The sequence below is a fragment of the Lissotriton vulgaris genome, chromosome 7 (genome assembly GCF_964263255.1).
Source record: "Lissotriton vulgaris chromosome 7, aLisVul1.2, whole genome shotgun sequence".
Lineage (NCBI taxonomy): Eukaryota > Metazoa > Chordata > Amphibia > Caudata > Salamandridae > Lissotriton > Lissotriton vulgaris.
Genome location: NC_141695.1, coordinates 415,356,091 through 415,379,606, shown reverse-complemented (window position 1 = coordinate 415,379,606; position 23,516 = coordinate 415,356,091). Strand labels below are relative to the sequence as shown.

The following is a 23,516-nucleotide window of genomic DNA, read 5'->3' as shown; positions in this document are numbered from 1 at the left end:
GTTCCCTGAATTGACTGTGGACGAATTGTGTAATGTCTGATATTTATGAATATGCTTTGCACTTTACTCTTTACACTGTTTGCAGCTATCTTAGCAAACCGGTTCATTTAGTGGTTTTTGAACTTGTTTTGTTTTTTTTGTACTCTTTTTATATTGTTATGAAAATGAACTGCTTGTGCTGTTATACTCCCATTTTGTGTTTATGATAAAATAGCAAAAAAAAGAAAAAATCGGAGGAGACAGAGAATTAAGACCATGGTAAAGGTATTTTCAATTTAGATAGGGTGCGAAGCAGCGGTATTTCATCAATTGCTTGTTGATTATTGTAACAGTAATTGGACTTTCTCATTTAAACAGATCATTTATGTGTACAGAAACCCAAAGGATGTCCTAGTCTCTTTATATTACTATGCAACAATTGTATCGGTCTATAAGACTCCTGAAAGCTTTGACCAGTTCCTCAATCAATTCTTGGAAGGAGATGGTGAGTGAATTCATACCAGAAAAGCTTACACATTAAAGGCAGCTTTATATTACTATATGAAACACTTTTACTTTTTTTTCAACTAGCCACCCCTTGTCAACATTTGACTATAGTAAGACGCAAAACTTGAGTGTAAACTAACATACTCATAAACTAACGTACTAGCAGAGAAATTAATGTTTTAATTGAAAGCGTAAGAAAATGCCTCTTTTGCATGATCACTGTCAAAGTTTTGAACTGATGTTGCTGTTTTTTTAACTTTGAGAGTGCACTGAAGCCTGCTAACCACTTCAGTGCCAGTGTTCTGACCTTTAAAAGTAAATGTGGAACTGGTTTACATCCAATTGGTGTAAGGTAACTGATAAGTCCCTACTTTATGGTACCAGAGGCACCAGAGCGCCTTGAGACCCTCATCGGTGAGTAGTTGCACTTTACCAACCCTTGATTGATTGCTTGATTGATTGAGTGACCCGGGGCTTTTAAGTTAAAAGTGTTTCTACTGGGCTGCAGCAAAATACTTACTTGTGGAACAGTTTTAAAGTGCTAACTCAACTTTGCCATGCAAACTAATGATAAAGTCCAAGCCTCTGAGACCTCTTAAATCACCAAAAAGGTTGTCTTGACTGGTGCAAGGTGCCCAATTACATTAATGGACATCATATACCAGGACAGCTTCTCAGACATGGACAGGTACTACCTCCTTGAGGAACTCCATATGGGAAAATTTCCACATCTGTGCCCTGGCCACCAGAGTTGCAGTCACTGTCTTCTGAGGTAGACTGCGGAGACCGGGTGGCATGGTCCACCAATACTAGAATGAACCTGTTGCCAATGACAATCTTGAGGTCCAGAGGCCCAACAATGTTGCTGCCAACTCATTGATGCAAACCATTTAAATGGGAGTGCCAATGACAGGTTATGGCTGCAGGGAAGCCATGCACTTCCCTCATGAATTGGCACTGGCTTCACAGGTAGGGCATGACCGGCAGACACATCTGAGGCAATCCTCATCTGTGGCCAATAAAAGTGGGTGACAAGTCTTTCAAAGGTCTTGCTCTGCCCTAGATAACTTACCAGGGTAACATCATGAGCCAGCTCCAGTAGGACAGCCCTGTATTATTGGACAACTATCAACACAAGGGTTGAATCAGGTCCAGAACCGTTTGGCTTGCTGTACAGGGGACCATTCTCCCAATAGAACATGTGATCACCAGAGGTGTTATCAGCTTCCAGGGCCTCGGCCTGTCCCCTGGGGGCCTCCAGGCCAGGGCACTCGTTATGCACTTTCCAGAACTTCTATGATGTTGGCTCTTCCTTCCTTCTGCCAGTTGGTCAGTTCAGTTAGATTTGCCAAGGCAGCACTGTCCTCTACTGTAGGTCCCTGTGCATCACCCTCCGGCACAGCCTCCTTGCAGACTGTGAGAGTTACAGGACAGAGTTTCCTGCACCTCGTGCTCTTTCTATTTTTGATAGACACCTGGGTCACTCCTCCAGGCTCCAGGACCTCCTGATTACCATCTTGGGTGGCCATGGACTGTGTGGTCAGGAACAGCCATTCTGGCAACATCACCTGGTGTGAAATGCGCTGCACCTCTTTCCAGATGGTGTGCCATAGGTCATTGTCAAGCAGAAAATCCACACTCATGGATGGACTCACAACTACCCTTAAGGAACCAGAGACCCTCCACCCCACTCACAGGGAACCAGAGGCAATGGATAGAGACTCTCATGGTTGTTAGCTTAAATAATCTGGTTCAATGCATTAAGAACTATGTGCTCTGAGGTCACTAGAGGACATTTGGCAGTTGTCATGCTGGTCCCAGTATCTCCCAGAACATTCCCTCTCTCCAAATTGATGGCGACCCAATACCTGTACACCATCTCTCGTTCACCTAGGGGTACTAGGTAATCCCTTACACTATTCCCCATGCTATCTAGGAAAATCTCCTCCCCAAGCACCACACTAGCCAGCCCAGTGGCTTCCCACCAGTGGAGGGCTATGCTCACTTGGTACTCTTGACATCCCCCTTGTAGTGCCTAACACAGTGGCACTCACAGCACTAAGGGCTTATTAACAGGGAACCCCTTCTTTTTCTGTCTAGTTGGGCATCGGGAGTCTTGACCCTTAGAACTGGTTTAAGGACCTTTAGAGAACTCCTTGTATTTATATTTGTCTCACCACTCCTTCGTCTGGTGGGGACCCTGCCACCTTGGGTTGAACCCCCAGATACCTTCTTGTAGACCCTAGTGCTGAGCCACAGTCTGTCTCCTTAGAGAGGCCCATGAGGTCAGTTAGCTTACTATCAATAAGGTTTTGGCGCAGATCTGCAAAACAAAAACTGAACATGTGCTCTCTTGCAATCAACTTATACAGCCCATGAAAATTCTTAACTTCACACGAATTCACACAACCAACTGAGGAATGATGGGCCTGCTTCTGGATGTCCCTAAACATGTGCCTTTACTTTTCAGGAGTGAGGCCATACTTCCTTAAAAGAGTTTCCTAAATAGGGTGACACCTCATCCTGTCCTCATTTTGAATGGCCAATAGGACATCCCTCTCCTCGCTTGGTATATGCTTCAAGAGACTAGCCATCAATCCTCCTCAGCGAACCTATGCATCTCTAATGCCACATCATACATTTCAAACTACTTTTAAAGGGCATCCTCTACAACAAATTCAGGCACCAGACCTTTAGGACAGTGGTCTTCAAACTTTTTTATTCTGCGCCCCCCCCCCCAGTGTAGAAAAACAATTCGCTGGCCCCCCCCCTCAAAATATTTCACAATTATTTTATTTAACTGGCAATGTTTAAATATGTCTAGACTTATTTAAACATTGCAGCTAAGTTCTTTCACTGTTTTAGAAATGCAAACAAATACATGATTTCTAAACATACTATTCCCGTGAGGCAGGCCTTGCTAATGTGCAAAGGATACAATGTGGTTATTCAAAATGGCAATGTGGGTCTTGGAGAACATTTGAAGTCCCTTACCTTTTGACAACTTCTCCCAGCCAGGATTTAAAAGACACAGGATGTGAATGATGGCCCATTACAGACGTGCTTACTGCTGCTCATTTTTTTAGGCTGAAAACAAAGCATAATGTTTCTTTTGGCCAGAGCCTGGGCCCCCCCTGGGATCACTCAAGGCCCCCTTAGGGGGGCCCACCCCCCAGTTTGAAGACCTCTGCTTTAGGAGTATGGACCCTCTTGTTTTCAGAGGGTACATCAGGTACCCTGCCACCATCACTGCTGTACCCTGCCTGCCTGGGTTTGATGTCCAGCTCCTTCACACCCAGCTCATGAGTCAGTAACGTTTGTTTGTCCTACAAGGCTGTATCAGCCTACATGGCAAATTTCCTTTCCTCCATGGCCAGTTTCTTCTCCTTCAAGATCAGTTTGTTTTGTTCTGGTTCAATTTTCAACCAGGCCGTCTGCAGCCTGAACTCTCTTTCTGCCTTTCTTCCAGCTCTTCTGGGAACAGGCCACAAGAAAACACACTGCTCTCTGCGCTGGCAGTGAGTTCCAACTCTGGCGTCAAGTCGTCCCCCCTCAGCTTACTGCTGCATCTCAGGGCTGGTATTCACGCCCTGCTCTGGCTCCTCCACATCATCCTCCCCCTCCTGGTCCTCTGTTGCAACTGGCAAATGGTGGGCCTCTTCCCATGCCCTTCAAGGCTTTTGGAGCTCTACATTCATGTGCTCCCTTTGGCAGGCAGCGCCTCTCAACACAAACTTTCTTGTGCTTGTCCACTGTGTAGCTCTCCAGCTTGGGAAGGTCAAATTCCTTTGTTGTAGGTGAAGCCACAAGTACAAAAAATCAGGTAGGATTAGGGTGAATTTGGAAAAAAGGCAAAAAGGCCAATCAGGGAAAATTTTAAACTCAAATTGGCCTCAAATTATTTATCTGGGATTTTTAGTGCAAGACAAAATAACTGCATGTCACTGCAAAAACACAAGTCCTAATCCTCACCACTGATCACCAATGTAAGAAATTGGGTCACTGGTTGAGGGGAGTGAAACTCTACTCAATCAGCAACCACAATGCCTGTCATGGTGAGGCACAAGGAAAGCCCCAATCAACCTATGCTCTACCCCCAGGGTAGCCTGGCACAGAGAAGCCAGGGACATGACTGGTCTTAACTTAGAGACAATGAGTAAAGTACTTATGCAGTGCTTCAACCAGTATTACAGTGTAAATGCAATACAAGAAACATCCCTCACCAATTTTGGAAAAAAGAGTACATTTTAATAAATAAATCAAGACCGAAATAACAAACATTCAATCAGTAGACCCTGATATGTGTAATTTTAGAGCTTTCACTAAATATAGCTCCAAAAAGCACAAAGAGCCAACTCTGGATATCTAGTTGCACTGGACCAGGACAAAGTCACAGGTTCAGGCCAACCGTGATGGAGTGTGGGGCCGGCTACAGTGGCCTAGTTAGGCCCACTGAAGACGCTTATTCCTTATCCTGGTAGCCAAGTGTTGTGAGGTCCCACACAATTGATGCATTGGTCAGCCAAGGCGCTGCATCAGTTTCAAGGAGCTCTGAAGTAAAGGTCTTGCATCATCATTGAGGATCCCATTGATGAGGGCTTGTGATGCATCAGGGATGCACCGTGCAGTTGAGGGGAAGCTTTAGTTCTGAAGAGCTGTGAGGCTGCGATGCGAGAACCGAGATCATCATTGAGGCTGCCATCAGCTAGAGATTTGTGATGCAAGGGCCTACGTTGGGGAAGATTCACACAGTGGTGGTTTCAATGTGGGCTGTGAGGTCAATGTGTAGTCCTTGCATTGAGAGAATCCTCAGAGCAAAGGAGATGCACCGATTCTGCTCAGGTTTGCACCACACATCAGAGGAGATGCGTCTGTTGTACTGGATCCACAGGGAGGCTTGCAGAGCATCTTCAGGTCTATGTCCAAGGTTCAGGAGTCCAAGACTGGAGTAGAACCACTTGGCAGGGTAGGACTCACCAATGGTAAAGTCCAGGTTCTAGGTTCAAGGTAGTTGGAAACTTCTGTCCTTTAGGTTCTAGTCAGGAGTCCGGCCAATTAGCCCTTGGAGTCACTCGAGTCCTGCGTTCAAAAGATGCAGGTCCAGTGGTTCCCAATTGGAGAAGAGTGCAGCAGGCAACAGGCCAGCATAGCAGTGCAGACGTCCTTCAAAGCTCAGCAGAGTGGCAGGCAATTTAGCAGCACTTCTGTACTTCTTTCTGGCAGAGTATCCACAGTTCCAGAAGTGTACTGATGATTTAATGTCTGGAGTCCAGTATTTATACCTGGGCCTTTGTTTGAAGTGGGGAGCAGCTGTAAGATGTTTCCCCTTGAAGTCCACAGGCTTCTTGCCTTCTCTGTCCTGGCTCCAGACTAGCTACAGGGCGTATGCCTCCCTTTGTGTGGAAGTAGGACACAGCCTATTCATTTGTAAGTATGGCTGTGCCCAGATTTGCCCTCTCATTCTGCCAGTGATGGCCCATTCAGAGAATAATGAAAATGATGCCTAGGGAAAAATAGTTCAAGCAATTGAAGGATAGAGATACAACTAATTATCTCTTCCTAGTTGAGTTTATTCTCTTCCGAAAAATTCTATATTTATTTAAGCCTCTTCAAACAATAGCAAACCAGAAAGAATTAAGATTTATTTTCTATGTATTTCACCATCTTCTGTAGAAATGAATGTACATAGTTTTGTTTACTGTTTTTCAAACACACATATATATATATATACACACACACAACTCATACATATATACATATATATATCGAACAAAGTTTGCCCTGAAGCTTGAAGACGCCACTCCACAAAGGAAAGTTCATCAGAACTCTTTATTTTTCAAACCGGCTTGAACATCCAAATTATTTCAATCCCTTTCAATCCCTTACGCGTTTCAGAGCTCCATGCTCTTTCATCAGAGGGGGGAAGCCACAGTCTCCGGTCTCTGCATCTTGCACTTATACTCATTTGCATATTCCTTAATTGGCCCACCTGGGAGCCTCATGAGTAATGTTCTCATTTGCGTGCCTCCTGGGTTTTGTAGTTCGTGCTGCAGAGCCTCTCCCATTGACTGCCTGCTGGCTATTATAAATGTTTTTGGCCCTCCAGTGGGCCTCTGAGTGTGAGCCCAGTTCGTGCTTTTAATTCCTTTGTGCTGCTGATAGGAATTCTAGTAGTAGTAGACTGTGGCTTCAAGCTTCAGGGCAAACTTTGTTGGACATATATATATATATATATACAATATACAAACAAACAATATATCTATACACGTAATACATATATATTTTTGAACCTTTAAGAGTCTTCGCCTTTATTTTTACAAAAAAAGGATGCTTACAAACCATGTATAACCAAAGACATTCCTTACAAAAAGGTCGCCACTAAGAAATAGGGGGCATATTATCAAGCCTGTGCGCTAAAATTATCGCCGCTTTATCGGCCGAAAACGGCCGATAAAGCGGCGATAATGGGCTTGATAATATGCTCTGTGGAATTCCAATCGAAGCCCATGTTAGATGTCTTCACATCGAACATGTGCTTTGATTGGAATTCCATAGAGCATATTATCAAGCCCATTATCGCCGCTTTATCGGCCGTTTTCGGCCGATAAAGCGGCGATAATTTTAGCGCACAGGCTTGATAATATGCCCCCTGGAGCATAGGAGGTATATTCATTAGCCTCTATTATTTTAGTACTCAGGAGAGGCAGTCACATTGTAATATTACGCGGGCAGTACTCAATTGTGGAAGCTTCGAAATAAAGACATACTTGGAGTTTGAAGAGCCTAAGGATTGAATAAGAAGATGGCGGAACCTTGAACGCCCTAGTCCTGATGAGGCCTGGAAATTAGAAGGGCTGAAACGCATCGACAATTTTTTTGAAGGCACCATTACAAATTTTTGAATATGTAAATTAAATCTAAAAAGGAGTACAAAAATAATATGCCATTGTTTCAAGAGGCTTAAATAAATATAGATTTTTTCGGAAGAGAGTAAACTCAAATAGGAAGAGATAATTAGTTGTATCTCTATCCTTCAATTGCTTGAACTATTTTTCCCTAGGCATCATTTTCATTATTCTCTGTATTATTACCCAGATGCCGTGTGGTTACTTGGGTTCCCCCTGTATTATAAGTGATCGCCCATTGAAGCACACCAAAACTGTGTGTGGCTGTTTAGGAGGAATACATTAAGCCTGCTGGACTTGGCCCTTTTTGCAGGGTCATCCCTGAGCTTGTTGCCTTCCTCCTGGTATTTTTTTCTGACCTGGTGTTGATGGTTTTAGGATTCTGGGCACTTTATCACTGCTGTTCAGTGTTAGAGTGCATGTGCTCTCTTTGATAAACATGGTAAGATTGGTCTACACCTGTTTGGCGTGTTTAATTTACCTATCAGTGTCTTGTAAAGTGGCATCTCATATACCCGGGGCTAGTAAATTAAATGCTACTGATGGATTGCTAGGCTGCTTGTGCCACTCACCAAAGTATCCTTTCAAACCTGTCTCAGGCCTCTGGCATTGCAGGGCCTGCATGCGCAGTTTACTTACACTGTGACGTGGCACGTAAAGTGGTTGCCACGTCTATGACTCTCCTTCTACTACATATCGGTCACCGCTAAGGTAGGCCCTTGCTAGTCCTATGGCAGGGTGCAATGTAGGTAAAAGGTAGGACATGTGCCTTAATTCTGTGGCATGTCCTAGTAGTGAGAAACAGCCTATTTGGTTTCTTACTGCTGTGAGTCTGCCCTCTCATAGGAATGCATTGGGAATTCCCAGATATGTGTTTCAGTGGTAATTTCTGTCATGAGAGAAGTAGCGTGCTCAAATTTGGTATGTTTGGAATAGTGGTAATGAATGCTTGCATGATGGTGTTTTCAGATTTATTATCACTATTTTAGAAATGCCACTTTTAGAAGTAGGCATTTTAGTGTGCTATGTGCCTGCCTGTTGTGTATTGCATGTCTGGCTCTGGATGACAGTGGCTGGGAGGTGCAGTGTTTCCAGAGGGGCTGGGTGAGTCAGTGCTAGGCTGAATAGGCTGATCTGCATTTGGAGTAGGCGTGGGCGGAAAATCCGTTCCGCTCGCGGATTTTGCGGATTTCCCGCAAAATCCGCAAATCCGCGAGCAGCGGATTTTGCTCGCACTGCTCGCACTGTTCGCGTGAGTTCGCGCCCCGCGAATAAGTGCAAAATTGCAGAAATACGATCTTAGCAAAACTGAAAGTAACTACTTACCAGGTTCAAAAGTTCAGGCTCATCATTAGTAGCCATTTCCTGGAGTGCTTCCTGAGGGGCCCCTCCAGAGTTCAGTTGCCAGTTGAAACTATTATGTGACCCTGCTCTGAACCTCAGAATAGTTACACATATGCCACAAAGGTCCTGAATTACAGCTAAGGGAGACAAGCAGGAGCCAGGCTGGAAGTTAAAATCCATTAATCAGCCCCTAATTCATTATTGTCAGTTGGGGCAGGGCAGGTGTTGTAACTAATTTTGCAACAATGAAAGCACTTAGCAAGTGCAAAAGATCACTAATCAGGGCGCACTAAGGAAGCAGGTGCCAGCTAAAAAAATATTCTGTGACACATGAATCAGCCCCAAATTAATTCAGGTCACTTGAGGCAGGGAAGGTGTGCTTTGCTTTGCCGAAAATAATGTACACTGGACAACCAGAGAGTGTGGTGATGAAACAGAGGGTGGCATGGGTGGGCCAGAGGGTGGCATGAGTAGTCAGAGAGTGGCAGTGGTGACAGAGAGTGGCAGTGATGAAGAAGAGTGTCCCAAACAGGCTGGACACGTAGAAACAACAAGTTCGCGAAACTTGCGACCCGACAGGTAAGTTCGCAATTTGCGAAAGTGTACAAAACCCTCGCGAACTGGCAGAAACACGGGCGAACACAAAAAAAAAAAATCCGCAAATTCGCGGGAATTCGCGGATTTTGCGGATTGCGAATCCGCAAATCCGCAAAATTCGCGAACGCGAGATCCGCAAAATTCGCTCATGCTTAATTTGGAGTAGTGGTAGGAGTAGCACCTGACCCTGAATAGGACTGTGCTTGCCTTCCACAATGCTTGCTTCAATCCCCTGTGGTGTGTCTGGGGCCAGAGCCTACACCAACAATGTTGATTGATGTGCACTTGTTAAGTACCCCCCATAACTTTTTGGACCAGGTCCAGTACCCTGTGCCAGGCCAGAACAAAGACGTTATAGGATATAAATATTGGGGCTGTGACCCCATATGTGGTGCTTACTGAACTGATGCTGGTTGGAGGACTGCTGGGTTCCAGGAGGGACTGCCTCAGAGGGCTCCCGCTCTGGCGTAGGGCGCTGTGAGCTGGCCTGCTTGGGCCCAGCCCTGCCCTGCCCTATGAGCTCTCTGAAGTTCAGCGCTGATGAAGCGCTTCATACTCTCTGCCTCTCTTCCTGGGGCTGAGTGCCAGGAAAGTAGTCTGGGTGTTGACAGCATGTATGATCTCCTTGGACACCTGGCTTTGACGAGGAGAACATGCCAGGATGAGGGCGGGAGATTCTGAGCCTGATGGAGACTTAACTCCATATTCTCAGGCCGTTAGGATTCACCAGGTACCCAGGCACCAGCGCCTGACTGTGGGCGGGGCTACTGTAAGAAGGAGGAGAGCCCTGCGTAGTTACTGAGGCAGGCAGAAGTAAAGCCAGGTTGTGGGCAGGCCAGAGTCCACTGGCAGACTGTTGAGGGGGTAGGGCCGGCGGTAGAAAACCAAGCTGGAGGGAGAAAGGAGGAAATGCCGCCCAGAAAATTACCCTGAGCTGTTGTTGATTAACTTTCATCACAGTTGCGCCACTGGATTGCGGGCAGCGGCAACATCGGGGGCATTCTTTTGAGGGGACAAGGGTGAGTTGGATCCCTGCCCCCTTTGCATTACTGGCATTGTTTCTTCTGCACCAGCAGCTAGAGGGCTAGTTTGGAGGCCTTGTGAGGGCAGGGGCATTGCCCATTCTGAGCCAGAGGACAGGAGAAGGGAACAAGGGGCGGCTTTTCTCCTCCCTCAGCACCCGAGACAGGGAGAGGCCTCCTACGCATGTTTTGACACGGAAGGGGGGGTGATTTGGGCCTCATGCACTCCCTAAATATCGGGGGCAATTTTTCCCTAAGGTGGAATTGCAGGGCATGGGACCACTGACTAGGGGACAGTGTCATGGAGGGAGGTGATTTGGGCCTCCTGCAAAGTCTTGGCATAATGTGCTGATGCTGTTGGTGTAATGTGCACACCCTATGGACAGTTACGTTTACACCTGAGTTGTGTTCATGAGAGGGGTACTGTGACCCTGTTTACTATGGTGCACAGAGGCGGTATATGTGTAATATGCGCTTCTATGAAATGCTGATGATTAGGATGTATGCCTAAGGTGTTTCTGCTGAGTACACTATTGCCAGTAGTTACTGGTTGTCTCCACTAATTGTGAGTTGTGATATGGTGACGGTGGCCCGATTAGGCCAGTAGTATATATAATCCTTGTAAAGTCATACCAAGTGCCAGGTGGCACAGTGAATATATGTGATTATGTTTCAATGTGTTTTATGAGCAATACAAAGGCTTTTTTTGATATAACCTTGTGTGGAGTTTCTTTTGTGGTGTGCCTAGTGTGTCGCTGCTGTGTGAGTGTGTTGTGCAAACACTTTACACATTGCCTCTGGCACATGTCTGACTGCTCTGCCAAGCTACTAGGGGGTTATCTTTAAGCATGGGCGAATTTTGCGAATCTGGAATTCGCGAATTTAGCGAATTTGCAAACTCGCAATCCGCAAAATCCGCAAATTCCCGCGAATTGGCGGATTTTTTTTTTGTGTTCGCAAGTGTTTCTGCCAGTTTGCGAGGATTTGGTTCTAGTTCGCAATTGCGAACTTATTTGTCGGCTCGCAACGGTCGCGACTATGTTGTTTCTACGTCTGGTTCATCATCACAGCCTCCCAGCACCCTCTGTTTCACCACTGCCACCCTCTCTTTGACCCATGCCACCCTCTGTTACATCAATGCCACCCTCTGGTTCATCATCACTGTAGAAGATGGGGGGGAAAGCAAGCACACCTGTCCTGCTTCAACTGACATGAATTAATTTGGGGTTAGTTTATTAACAACACCTGCCCTGCCCCAACTGACAATAATGAATTAGGGGATAATTAATGTGTCACTGAATTTGAAGTTCCAGCCTGGCACCTGCTTGTCTGCTCCCTTAGCTGTAAATCAGGACCTTTGTGGCATACAGTTAAGGTCAGAGCAGGGTCACACAATAGTTGCAAGCAGGCAACCGAATTCTGGAGGGCCCCCTCAGGAAGCACAACAGGGAATCGTTACAAATCATGAGATTGACCTTTTGCACCTGCTCATTTGTTTTGCTTTTGCAAAAATCGTTTTTCGGTAATTTCGCGCTATTTGCGAGGCTCGGCGTCGTGCAAAACTGACCGCGGAAGCCGCCAATTCGTGCAAATGAGCTTTATATTTTTTTGCGGCGTGTTATTTCGCGAGTTTTTTTGCAGTATTCGCGAGCCGCTTGCAGCGCAACACGCAAATTTACCCCAAGGTCGATTACGGGCGCGGCCATTTTGTTTGCGTGACGTATTTCCGTTTCCGCCCGCTATGTATAATCTCGCGAAGTAAGCGCATTGCGAGTACAAGTTCGCACGAGATCGAGAGGAAAATCTCGTGCGAACTTACTTTCGCGCTCGTGAACGGGCAGCCATCTTGTTTTTCATTCATTTTCCTGTGTCTGGGCATGGTGTTTATCCTCTTGCTATCTTTGCCATCCTTTGCTTGTTTTCAGTTTTTTTCGAACGATTTTGCTTCTTATCTATCCCTCTCTTTTCCTAGCTGTATATTTTTGTCTTTTCTGCTATTTTTGTTTACTTTTAAACTACTTTTTTAAACTCTTTTCTTTTCTTCTTCCCTATCCTATTCCTTCTTAATTTTCTACTTCCTACCTTACCTGCCCAGACCATGGTGAAGCCAAGCGCCGTGAAGCTGCCCAGGCACTTTAGGGCCGCAGCGGCGGCGGGGAGGAGGAGTCCTGGACCCCGTGCCAGGACAGCATGCGGGCGATTGAGGGGGGAGCAGGTGACATGACGGGAGATCTTCAGCCCGGAGGAAGTGGGCGCGCTGGTCTACTTCGTCCAGCGCCGCCTGCCCAGGACCATCACGGGAGGCGACAGGATCGTTGCCGGCGGCTACAACATCCGGGAGCGCCGGAAGCAGTGGGAGAAGGTGTGCTGGGCCATGTCCCAACTCTACGGGGTCCAGCGCACCTACAGCCAGGCCACCCACCGCTGGACGGACCTCCTGGACCAGGAGCGCGACCTGCTGGACCAGCTCGGCTTGGAGATCCCCGGGCTTGGTGAGTAGTAGTAGCTATTTCATCACTCACTACTATGTTTTCTCCTGCTCTGTGTTGTTGTATTGCAAATATTTGTTTTTTACATGGAGCAAGCCAATAATGCCGCTGATGACGATTACATTGTAGTTAAATTATATTCCAAAATCTTCTGTGCATTTCAGGTGCACTGCTCTCCTTCTCAGTGGCGTTGCTACTATGCTTATTTGTTTTCTATTTTGTGGTCTCATTATCCTGAGTAACTATAATGTATGAGTGTACTTTACAGAACTGCGTAATGCTAGACACTAGGGGGCAGATTACATTTACAAGCCCCTTGCGCCACGTTTACGTTGCCTTGCGTGACGCAACAGCGGCGTAAACGTGGTGCATCCCTGCGAGTCATTTACAGCGTGACGCATCTAGGGAGATGCGTCACGTTATAAAGCCATGGGCCTGCACCACAATGGGTGCGTTCCTAGTACGCAGGGTGGGCGGTCCGGCGGCTGTGCGCCTCGCAAAAGTGCCTGCGTCAAATCTACAAGATTTAACGCAGGCACTTCTGCTTTACTGCTGGAGTTGCGTCGCAACAATGGCGCAGCTCCAGCAATGCTCTGGGGTACCCTATCTCCCCAATGCTGGGTCAAGCCGTACGTCTGCTTCAAGCAGGTGCAGGGTTTGTGTGACGCATCATTGTCCTAAAGGTGACTGATTGAAATTTTGTAGATTTCCCTCAGCCACTTTTAGGATGTGTTCCAGCGCAGGGATGCCCTCCCTTGCGCCGGAACGCCCCCTGATGGCGCAGGGCTTTATAACGGGATGCATCTCCCAAATGCGTCACGTTGTTATAATATTATACGCCGCACCATGGCGCCTCGTTTGTTTAGCTGCTGCATCACAAAAGTCACGCAAGAACGGAGCAAAAGAGCCGCAAGGGGGTTAAATCTGCCCCTTCCTTTGTACCCCTGACAATAAGAAAAATGGTGGCAGTGGATTGATAGTTTGACTATTTAAATGACTGGTTATGTAGCAGGCAACTGTTTGTGTTGTCACTGATCTGACTGAAATCACAATGGAGTTTGTCTGTCACTTTGCGTCTTGCCTGCGGACTGCTGCCTGCCAGTCCTAGGTGAACCTTTCAGTACTTTGTTTAGTGAGTTACGTGACTTTCGAAGTCGCAGGTCTGCAAATCAATGAAAACTAACCCTAATCAATATAATTTCGCGGAAATATTTTGTTATTGTTGTTTTGAAATGTTTGATTTGGTTGACATTGACAAGCAACAATCTTCCATGTTTTCTGTTCATTCTTTCATGTTGTACGTCAGCTCCCCCCAGGGGCGAGGGGAGGACACAGGAGCAGCAGGCGGCGGCGGATGCTGTTGAACAGGGCCAGGATCGGGCAGGCGAGGGCTCCTTTGCTGGCCCCAGTAAGTTTTCATTTTAGACTAGTACCTATTTTTCCTAGCGTTCCTCATTTGATTTTTTCAAAATCGTCTTTGATCTTCTTGTAGACTGTATCTAAATTCTTATCCTGCCTCTACTATGACTCCCTGTGGTATTACTAGATTATTCTTATTAGTCTGTCTGTGTAGCTAACTAAGATTGCACGGTTGGCGAAACTCCCATTCTAGTCAGCAATAGCTCTATCAACTTAGTGCAGTCCTCTGGGATTGTCCATAATGTCTTTTGAAGTGTTCTATCTGCTTTGAAAATTCCCAACTATAAAATGTGAATGACCACCAAGAAAGAATAAGATACTACCTTTTGGTTTGGATAGGAGGACAATCCATACCACTACTGTTGCGGGGACAATTCTTCTGCAGAAACAGAACTATGGACAATAAATAGTGCATTGCTTATCAATTATAATAGGCACTGTTAGAGTTTCCACATACCTCTGTGATAACAGACTTTGAACCCCCAATGTCCTTACTGACTGACTACATAGTGTGGCACAGTCATTTACCTCCCGAATTCATCGATGATTGATCCCCAATGATGATTATCCAACGTAGCTCAAGAGTACGGAGTCAGAGTCAAGAAGTGTCAGAGGCACGGACTCATGCTTGCAAAAATTGCAAAACCTTTCGCTCAGTCACTCTAGTCTGGACCAAAAAACACAGAGTCTATTTAAGTTTAAAAGCTTTATTAAAAGTAAACACATTTATTAAAATGAAGTCATAATAAAAAAACTAAACTTTTAACTGAGAATGGAAAAGTGGTTAGTGCTGACGATTAATTGAAGACATTTCTTGTGGTCGAGCCGAGCTCTCACCTGGTTTCAACTTGATCTTGTTGTTAGAAGTCCATCTTCTGTCTGTGTGGAGAAAAATTGTGCGTGTTAAAAAGCCAGCCTTCATCAGTTGTGCCAAAAAGTGCAGCAAGACAACACCCTTCCCTGGAAAAAGGGACATTTTTTTTTACTTTGGAGTAGACAGTCACAAATTACATTGTTTTCACATGTCTTCATTCCTAGACCAAATACTAGTGAGTGGTTTATTCTAACATTCTTAAATGAACTTTGTAGGTGGAACATCTGGTGGCGGGGCCAGCGTGGAGGTGGTGGTGCTCGACACGGAGGCGGAGGGCAATTCTTCAGGGGAGGAGGCGGCGGCTCCAGTGCTGGCTGTGAGAGTTGAGACGGTGGTGGTGGCGAGCAGAGGTAAGCTCTTATATATTCCTTACTTATTGAGATTGAAGACGTGGCTGGGAAGGTAAGAATATGAGATGCATGGCTGGGTGAATGATGAAGCAATGATTGGTGGAAGGACAACAGCCTGGGTGGGTGACACAGAAACTGTATGTGTCCATATACCTGGATCATGCTACTATCTGACTCTTAGATAGCATATGTGTATCTAGAGCAGGGGTACTCATAGTATGGCCCGCGGGCCGGTGGCGGCCCGGCAAGCCTCCTTGGCGGTGTGCAGACCTTGCAGACAATCGCTGCTCCCCCGGCCCCCACAGAGCAGAGTGGAGATGCAGGGCCACAAAGAGGTGAAATAGAACAAAGCCTCTGCTCTGTGGGACCTGGCAAGCTGTGATTGTCAGGGTGGAGATGCAGGGGCGCTACAACAAACAAAGCCTCAATAATATGTTAATGGTCTTTTAAAGACCTGTTAAGTACTTTGGTGTGGCTGTCTGTGTGTGCGCGTTGAGGAAGCTGTCTCAGCCCGGGCTGAAGGCTGACACAGACAGACACACACACAGTGAGATGACAGAGGGGGAGGGAGAGGGAGGGCAGGAGGGAGAGAGAGAGATATTGAGAGGGAGGGCAGGAGGGAGAGCAGGAGGGAGAGAGATGTATGTAAATGCTGGGTCTGGTGGTTCAGTGGAAGAAGGCATCTGCTGCAGGGACCTGTGTGCAACCTCATGGTCACAAGTTTTCGTTTTGCTTTAGCCCTGCCCCCTCTGACTCCGCCCCTACCAGTGCGGCCCTCGGCCACAAACTACACTGTAAATTTAGCCCCTGAGAGAAAGTTTGTGAGTACCCATGATCTAGAGAGAGTAGACGGTCAGTGGATGAACTAAGTGTAACTTTGAAGAGCATGTAACACTGCACCCGCACGCCCGTTCCAGTGTAGGAAAGGCAAGGAAAAGAAGTTGTAATTTTGTCCAAATACTACCATCAATAGTAGCAGTAGTTTGTATTGCAAGCACAGCATAGATCCGGTTATTACGGTGGCCACTCCCTACCTCTCTTAATAAGTTTAGTAGTACTCAGTCATTCATGTGTGGATGTATCACTGGTCACTCAATAAAAAGCAAAGCACCTAAAGTCATCCCATATGTAAGCAAAAACATCCCATGTGAAGTGATAGATAATCAGATTATTTATCTTCTTCATTTTCCATTTCTAGTACTCATTTGCACTGTAGGGTGAAAGTTAAATTAATTAAGCAGTAGCCCTTGTAACACAGTATTCTCAGTGCCACCCGTAATATAAAAGTAAGAGCTTCACCACCTGCATGTACTGGACCGGTACAGTAATGCAAGTCTAGGTCACTCATCATGGCGTGCGTCTCTTTTTCTCGGGTGCAAGTTCACTGCACTGGCATTATGCCGGCTGGCAGAAGATAACGTACCAATTTTCCTAAACAAGAGACAAGAAGAAGAATAAGACTGGTGTACTTTCATAGTCGACTCCAATGGAAGTCCATAGTGCTCGTAGAATTTGTTCCTTAAACTCCCACTAATGTTAGAGCAAGGATGAAGAAGTGGGATGTTAGATAGATACTGGCCTCAATAGTTATGTAATGCGCTTGCAAGTTGCTAGTTGGACTGCAACACAAATTTCTGCTGAATGATTGAGTTAATCTTAAAGAGCATTGGTTACAGACTATGTCTTTCTTTCTTCATATAGATGCTCCTTCCAAACGAACAAGGAGGAAGGAGCTGGCTATAGCGGCTCGGCAACGGAGGATCGATGCCACTGTTGCAGAATATCGGCGGCTGGTGGTCCTGGAGGACGACAAAAGTGTGCAGTCGACCACGACAACAACGTCGGCTGCATCGTCCTCCGTGCCCGCACGGGCTGCCACCCAGCACAGTGCTCCAGCCAGACTGAGCCGGGCTGCCAAAGCCAAACGCCAACGCCGAGCAGCAAGGACAACAGCTGCCTCTCACAGCCACTGCAAGGCACGCCAGCGCCGCAGTACCCTGAGGGTGTCCTGCCTTCAGCAGGAGCTCCACTACGTTACCAACGTGTTGGAGGGGCTCCGCTTAGAGCACGCCTTGCTCCGTGAGGAGCATGATGCCCTGGCCCAAAAAGTAAACAGCATCCACCCATAGTGTCCCTTGCCCCTTTTTTAGAGACTTTTGGGGGGTGGGAATCGGGAGTTGGGTTTGGGACTTTTAAAGGACAACAGTTGGGGTTAGGGAGGGTCTTGCGGGAGATTATTTTGTTAGGGCTATAAAAATATACTTTTTGAAACTTTATCTGACCATACCTGTTTTTACTGCTTGCCTGGTGGGTGGGGGTTTAACAGTAACTTTGTTTTCCTGAAAGTTTAGTTCCATTTTCTTCCTTTAAGTGTAAATGTCCAAACAAGAGTCCTAGGACTTTAGTAGTACTACCGTCAGTCTCTCGTCTCTCCTAATAGATAGAAACAGAGAAATTGCTCTTTTTCTAGGTGTCCCCTCACTCACCAGGGTTGCCCCTTGGTGACATGCTTCATCATTGGGGCCATCCCAGTCCTCTACGGGCTGGGGCGTGCTGCGACTTGCGAATTACGTAGGAGCACTTACAAATGACTATGTGTGGTGCAGATGTGATAGTGGAGTGGACTAAGTGATGTGTTAAGGGATCAATTTAGAAGCAGAGAGAGATCCAAGAAATGCAGTCACTGTCATAGAAAAACACAATGGATACTGTATCTGTATGTTGTTGTAGTTGTCCTGTTGAATTTGGTAAGTAAGTTGCATGCAGAAAAAAATTCCTCTCATTAGCGGCACTCCTCCATTGCAGCTGACGCTTCGTCCATCAATGTTGGTGACCAGAAGACACCCTGTAAAAAAAGCACAGCATGGACAAACAATTGAACATAAACAAATCTTTGGGTACAAACCTATCCATCAATCTTTGAAAGTGCATGCACTACTGCATGCATGTCAGTGAAAAGTAAGTAGTACTTTCGACAACTGTGGAAGAAAGAATGCAACAGTACAGGGCGTGTGTGGAATTATTGATAACTATATTCAACATAAGGTCTCTGTTGCCAGATACCTGAGAGCCTTGCTGGTCACTATAAATCCATTCACAACACTCAATGGGGTTGGTCTGGAAGGTATAGTAGATAGAAAAGGAGAAATTGCTCTTTTTCTAGGTGTCCCCTCACTCACCAGGGTTGCCCCTTGGTGACATGCTTCATCATTGGGGCCATCCCAGTCCTCTACGGGCTGGGGCGTGCTGCGACTTGCGAATTACGTAGGAGCACTTACAAATGACTATGTGTGGTGCAGATGTGATAGTGGAGTGGACTAAGTGATGTGTTAAGGGATCAATTTAGAAGCAGAGAGAGATCCAAGAAATGCAGTCACAGTCATAGAAAAACACAATGGATACTGTATCTGTATGTTGTTGTTGTTGTCCTGTTGAATTTGGTAAGTAAGTTGCATGCAGAAATAAATTCCTCTTATTAGCGGCACTCCTCCATTCCATCTGACGTTTCGTCCATCAATGTTGGTGACCAGAAGACACCCTGTCCACTGCCTGCCTGGCGGATGCTTAATTGCGGCTCGCTAATGTGAAGCCTGACTCCATCCTTTTTTCCCCATTGCACAGACTGAAACCCGGCCTGTAATTATTCAACGAAAAACAGGAAGTGATATAATATTACAACACCACTGATAAATAAATATAAGGTATGTAGGCTGTGGAGTGCAAAAAGTCACACTTTGATTTTCCTAGTAGACAGTACAATATTTTTGAAAGTGCGTACTCTGTCTGAGTCACCTTTTGAAGGATAAATAAGTATGGGCAAATTAATGTAGCGGATCTTTCCCCTCAAGCTAGGTGTACTGTAAACTGTGTTTTAGAACAAAATTAGATCTTCCCAGCAGTGCTCCCACCCAGACCCTTACTAAAGCCAGTCGCAAAAATGTAGAAGACCCCCAATCAAATCTCAAAAAACGAGGCCTAGCAGAAAACTGGTGACAAAACGTAGTTTGAAAGTAAAAGTAGGCCCAAATACCCCCTTATAGCCGGGATGCCCGTGACCCCCTCCCAACACAATCCCCAATGATGGGAGACGGATGCAGTTCTGAACTTTTGGAAGGCGGGAGGGAGTTACCCTCCCGGCCGTATTTATTAAAATATGAAACAAAAGTAAAACATTAAATAAAAGTTTCATATCATGTACAATTTTTACTTATTACATTTCGATGAAGACATGTTCATTGGCTAACCTTAACATACAATACAATACAGAGGTTTTCCTAGCCGAGTCTAACATCTTGCAAATGCATACTTTCTAACTAAAAATTGTACATCCTAGCATTACGGGCCAACGGCAAGGTCGCAACCGGTGTCAGATCCCTACTACCGAAACTCTCGCCCTCACGGTGTGAGTGGCGCATGCGCAGAGGACTCTTCCCTCTGTGCCAACTCCAATTTCCCTTGTCTTGTTGGGGGCCCCCCATTACTCGACGCCATCTTAAAGGCCGTCCGAGGACCCGTGTGAGGTGTCTGTAAGAAGGCAGCGTGGACTCCCCCTCCCACCCCACACTGTCTACCACATCCGCCGTCGCGGATATCCGGGCCCCGGGAAATTTGTAGGAGGGGCATATAACCGCCTCCTCCCCTGGAAGGGGTCTATGGCCGTCTTCCCCTAGGCGACCCATACTTAGTGGGTGCTGCCTCCCCATGGGAGGGGCCAATGGCCGCCTCCCCCCAGGCGCTCCCATCCATAGTGGGTGGCGCCCCCCTCTAGGGACCTTGAAATTACTGCTCACCGATCATGACCTTACCGCCACAGGCCGGATAATTGACCGGCTATCCGGCCCCCCCACAAACTCCTCCTAAAGGTCATGCTTTCCTAAACCCCTTAGCCATGCTATGAAGTCTCCTTTGAGTAAGACATTCCCCTCCCGGGACAAGTGAACCCCATCCTCGAGATACATGGGATCACCCCGAATACACCCATGCGGAATACTGTGCAACTGTGCTGAGCGAAACAACCCACCAATTTTGTTGTTGACCTTCTTTACTGAATGGTTCAGTGCTGACACCGAAAGGCCCCCCCGCCATACTTTCCTGGGAATCATATGGGACCATGCAATCGTGCACCCCGGGATCCTTTTCGCTAACCAGCTAACGGTGGACAAAACTCGCTCGAGTAATACTCGCCTACCGAGTGTCACCATGTCGTTGCCCCCCAGGTGTACTATGATTACAGATGGCGGTGACCTCTGCCGCCCTAACAGTCCCTCGATAAAAGATTCAAACTGGTCAATACAGAGCCCGCCCCTTCCGTGGAAGGTCACTCTGTACCCGTATTCCCCAGCTGCGTGAGTCGCGTCACCTGCTTTGAATACGTCCCCGGCCCGCATCACGTATGAGTGGCCCACGACCCACACCATTCTCTCCTCAGCCGGTGATCTCTGACCGCTGGTCCCCAGGTGCCGGGTCGACTGCAAGTTCGGCCCCGCAAAACATGCTCGCGAAACTGTAAATCAAACAGAAGACAAGAAGCGTGAGTGCATGTAACTTGACTTCACAACATGTGCAACCGCACATACCTTTTGAAACAATTCGAGGACCATCGTCCCAACAGTTTCACCTCATCAGCACTCCGACCCCTGGCTGTAGCCTCAGTAGCAGCCCCTATCCTGAAGGAGTGGGTCCCAAAATCGCCCGGGTCCAAGCCCGCCGCTGCGATTGCCAATGTTAACACCCTCTGAAACTGAAACCTCGTCAGTGGGGTGGCATCAATGTGTCTCAGCAGACTCCCACCCCATGTATCCGCCCTCAGCGCCAGATATTCCTCAACGCACTTTACCGGGCACATGGGGGACCTTTGCATGCGCTGGACCACAACACTGTCTCCCATAGCTGTCTGGTCAGTCTTGGACTTAGCTATTGTAACCACCATTGAATCACCCCTAATCAGGATGTGATTCCTACACAGACCTCCCCCCACATCGCTCTTATTCCTTGCTACCAGTTCGCTCACTCGCATAGCCCCATGGAATGCTAAAGCAAAAGCGGCGCGGAACAGCACTGCCTCGAATTGGGAGGAACATGTCGTGGGTAGTATCGCTATGAGCAGGGACAACCTCTCTAACCCAATCGGGCGTCTCTCGTCTACTCTCCGACCCTCAAGGCGCTGCCAGCCACGAAGGGCTTTCTTTGCCAAAAAGGAAGATGTTGGGTCCTTGACGCCATGCACCTGCGCCATGAATGAAATGGCCGCCCGGTGCCTATTGGCCGTTGCCACTGATCGGCCTTCCCTATGTAAAGCTACCAGAAACCTCAGGAAGCAATCCTCCTGACCCCATGTCTGCTCCCCTATTGGACCCAAAAATGCACAACAGGAACGAAACGCTCCTTCGTATGCCTTCCTTGTCCTGGGAGCTAGGCTTGCGGCCACGAGGTCTTGTAATCCTGGGCACCGTGTAGCCAGAGTACTTCGGGGAATGGTGCCGCCGCTAGGTCTGCAGTAGGTAGATAACCCCTGAACGCCTGCATATGTGAACGAGAGAGTGCATCAGCAGCATGATTCAGTACCCCCGGCACATGCTTCGCCCTGAATTGTACATTTAGTCTCATGCAAATTAGTACAATTTCTTTCAGCAATCTCAATATCCACTTGCAGCGTGCTGCCTGATTATTTATACATTCAACAACAGTCATATTGTCAGACCAAAATACCACCGAGCGATCTCTGAACTCGTCCGGCCATGCCCTCAGAGCCACAAATATAGGGAATAGCTCCAGGAAACCAATGTTACTGGTGAGACCGCTGGTGTGCCACCATGTCGGCCATGTTTGCGCCGACCAACGATTGCCGAAAATGGCGCCAAATCCCACGCTCCCCGCAGAATCGGTCCACAAACCTATCTCGTCCGAAGACGCTGGCGGTTTGTTCCACACTATTCGACCGTTAAAGTCCGCCAGGAATGCTAACCAAATACGCATGTCCTGGCGAACCTCTGAAGACAGTCTTGTGCGGTGATGTCCTTCTTTGAGACCGACCATAGCCTGCGCAATAGAGCGTGAAAAGGGGCGGGCCATTGATATCACCCTAAGGGCAAAGTTAAGCTGCCTGTTGCAACTGATGCAGGGTCACTTTTTCCTTACTAAGACACAGTTCCAGGGAAGCCCTAAATTTCGCTATCTTCCCCACCGGCAAACGGAAACATCCCTCCACAGAATTGAGCTCAATTCCCAGAAACTCGAGTGTAGTAGATGGTCCCACCGTCTTACCTGGCGCCAATGGCACCCCGAATTCCCTCATGAGGATGCAAAACTCCTGTAGCGCCTGCGCACATGTTGTGTCGCCGGCTGCCCCTAAGAACAGAAAATCATCTAAGTAATGCATAACATGGCTATACCCAGTGGCCTCAGTGAACGCCCACTCCAAAAAACAACTGAATTTCTCAAAATAGGCACAAGAGATGGAGCAACCCATTGGCATGCATTTATCCATATAGTAACGTCCCTGGAATACAAAGCCTAACAGGCGCTGGTCCTGTGGGTGTACCGGGAGCAACCGGAACGCCGACTCGATATCTGACTTCGCAATCAGCGCTCCGGGCCCCAGGCGATTCAACATGGTGACGGCATCATCGAAGGATGCGTACCGCACCGAACAAACTCCTGGGTCAATCGCCTCGTTCACCGAGAGACCCTTCGGTGCTGACAAGTTATGGATCATCCTGAACTCCCCTGGGTCTTTTTTGGGGACTACTCCCAACGGGGAACAGACAAAATTTGCCACTGGAGGGTGCTGATATGGGCCCGCCACCCTGCCTAGTAAAACCTCTCTTCCAATCTTCTTCTCTACCACCACTGGATTATGCCGAGCCGATAATTGGTTTCTACAAAGTGATTCCCCACGAAAATCCCCCGCCGGGATGCGGAAACCATATAAAAATCCGTTCCTCAACACCCCAGCGGAGACATGATCAGGGTATTTGTTTAGCCAGGGGGTTATTGCCATGATATCAACAGGGGTAGGTAACGGTACATGG

The 23,516-nt window shown here is 47.2% G+C and overlaps 1 protein-coding gene across 9 annotated transcripts in view; it reads left to right on the top strand.

The window, feature by feature from the left end:
- Positions 1-23,516, top strand: part of LOC147701766 (sulfotransferase 2B1-like) — a 512,808-nt gene that overhangs the window by 375,462 nt on the left and 113,830 nt on the right. For all 9 annotated transcript variants that reach the window (XM_086930388.1, XM_086930390.1, XM_086930386.1 and 6 more), the window contains one exon: positions 358-484. In XM_086930388.1, coding sequence (XP_086786514.1) covers positions 358-484 — 127 coding nt within the window. The remainder of the gene's footprint in view (positions 1-357; positions 485-23,516) is intronic.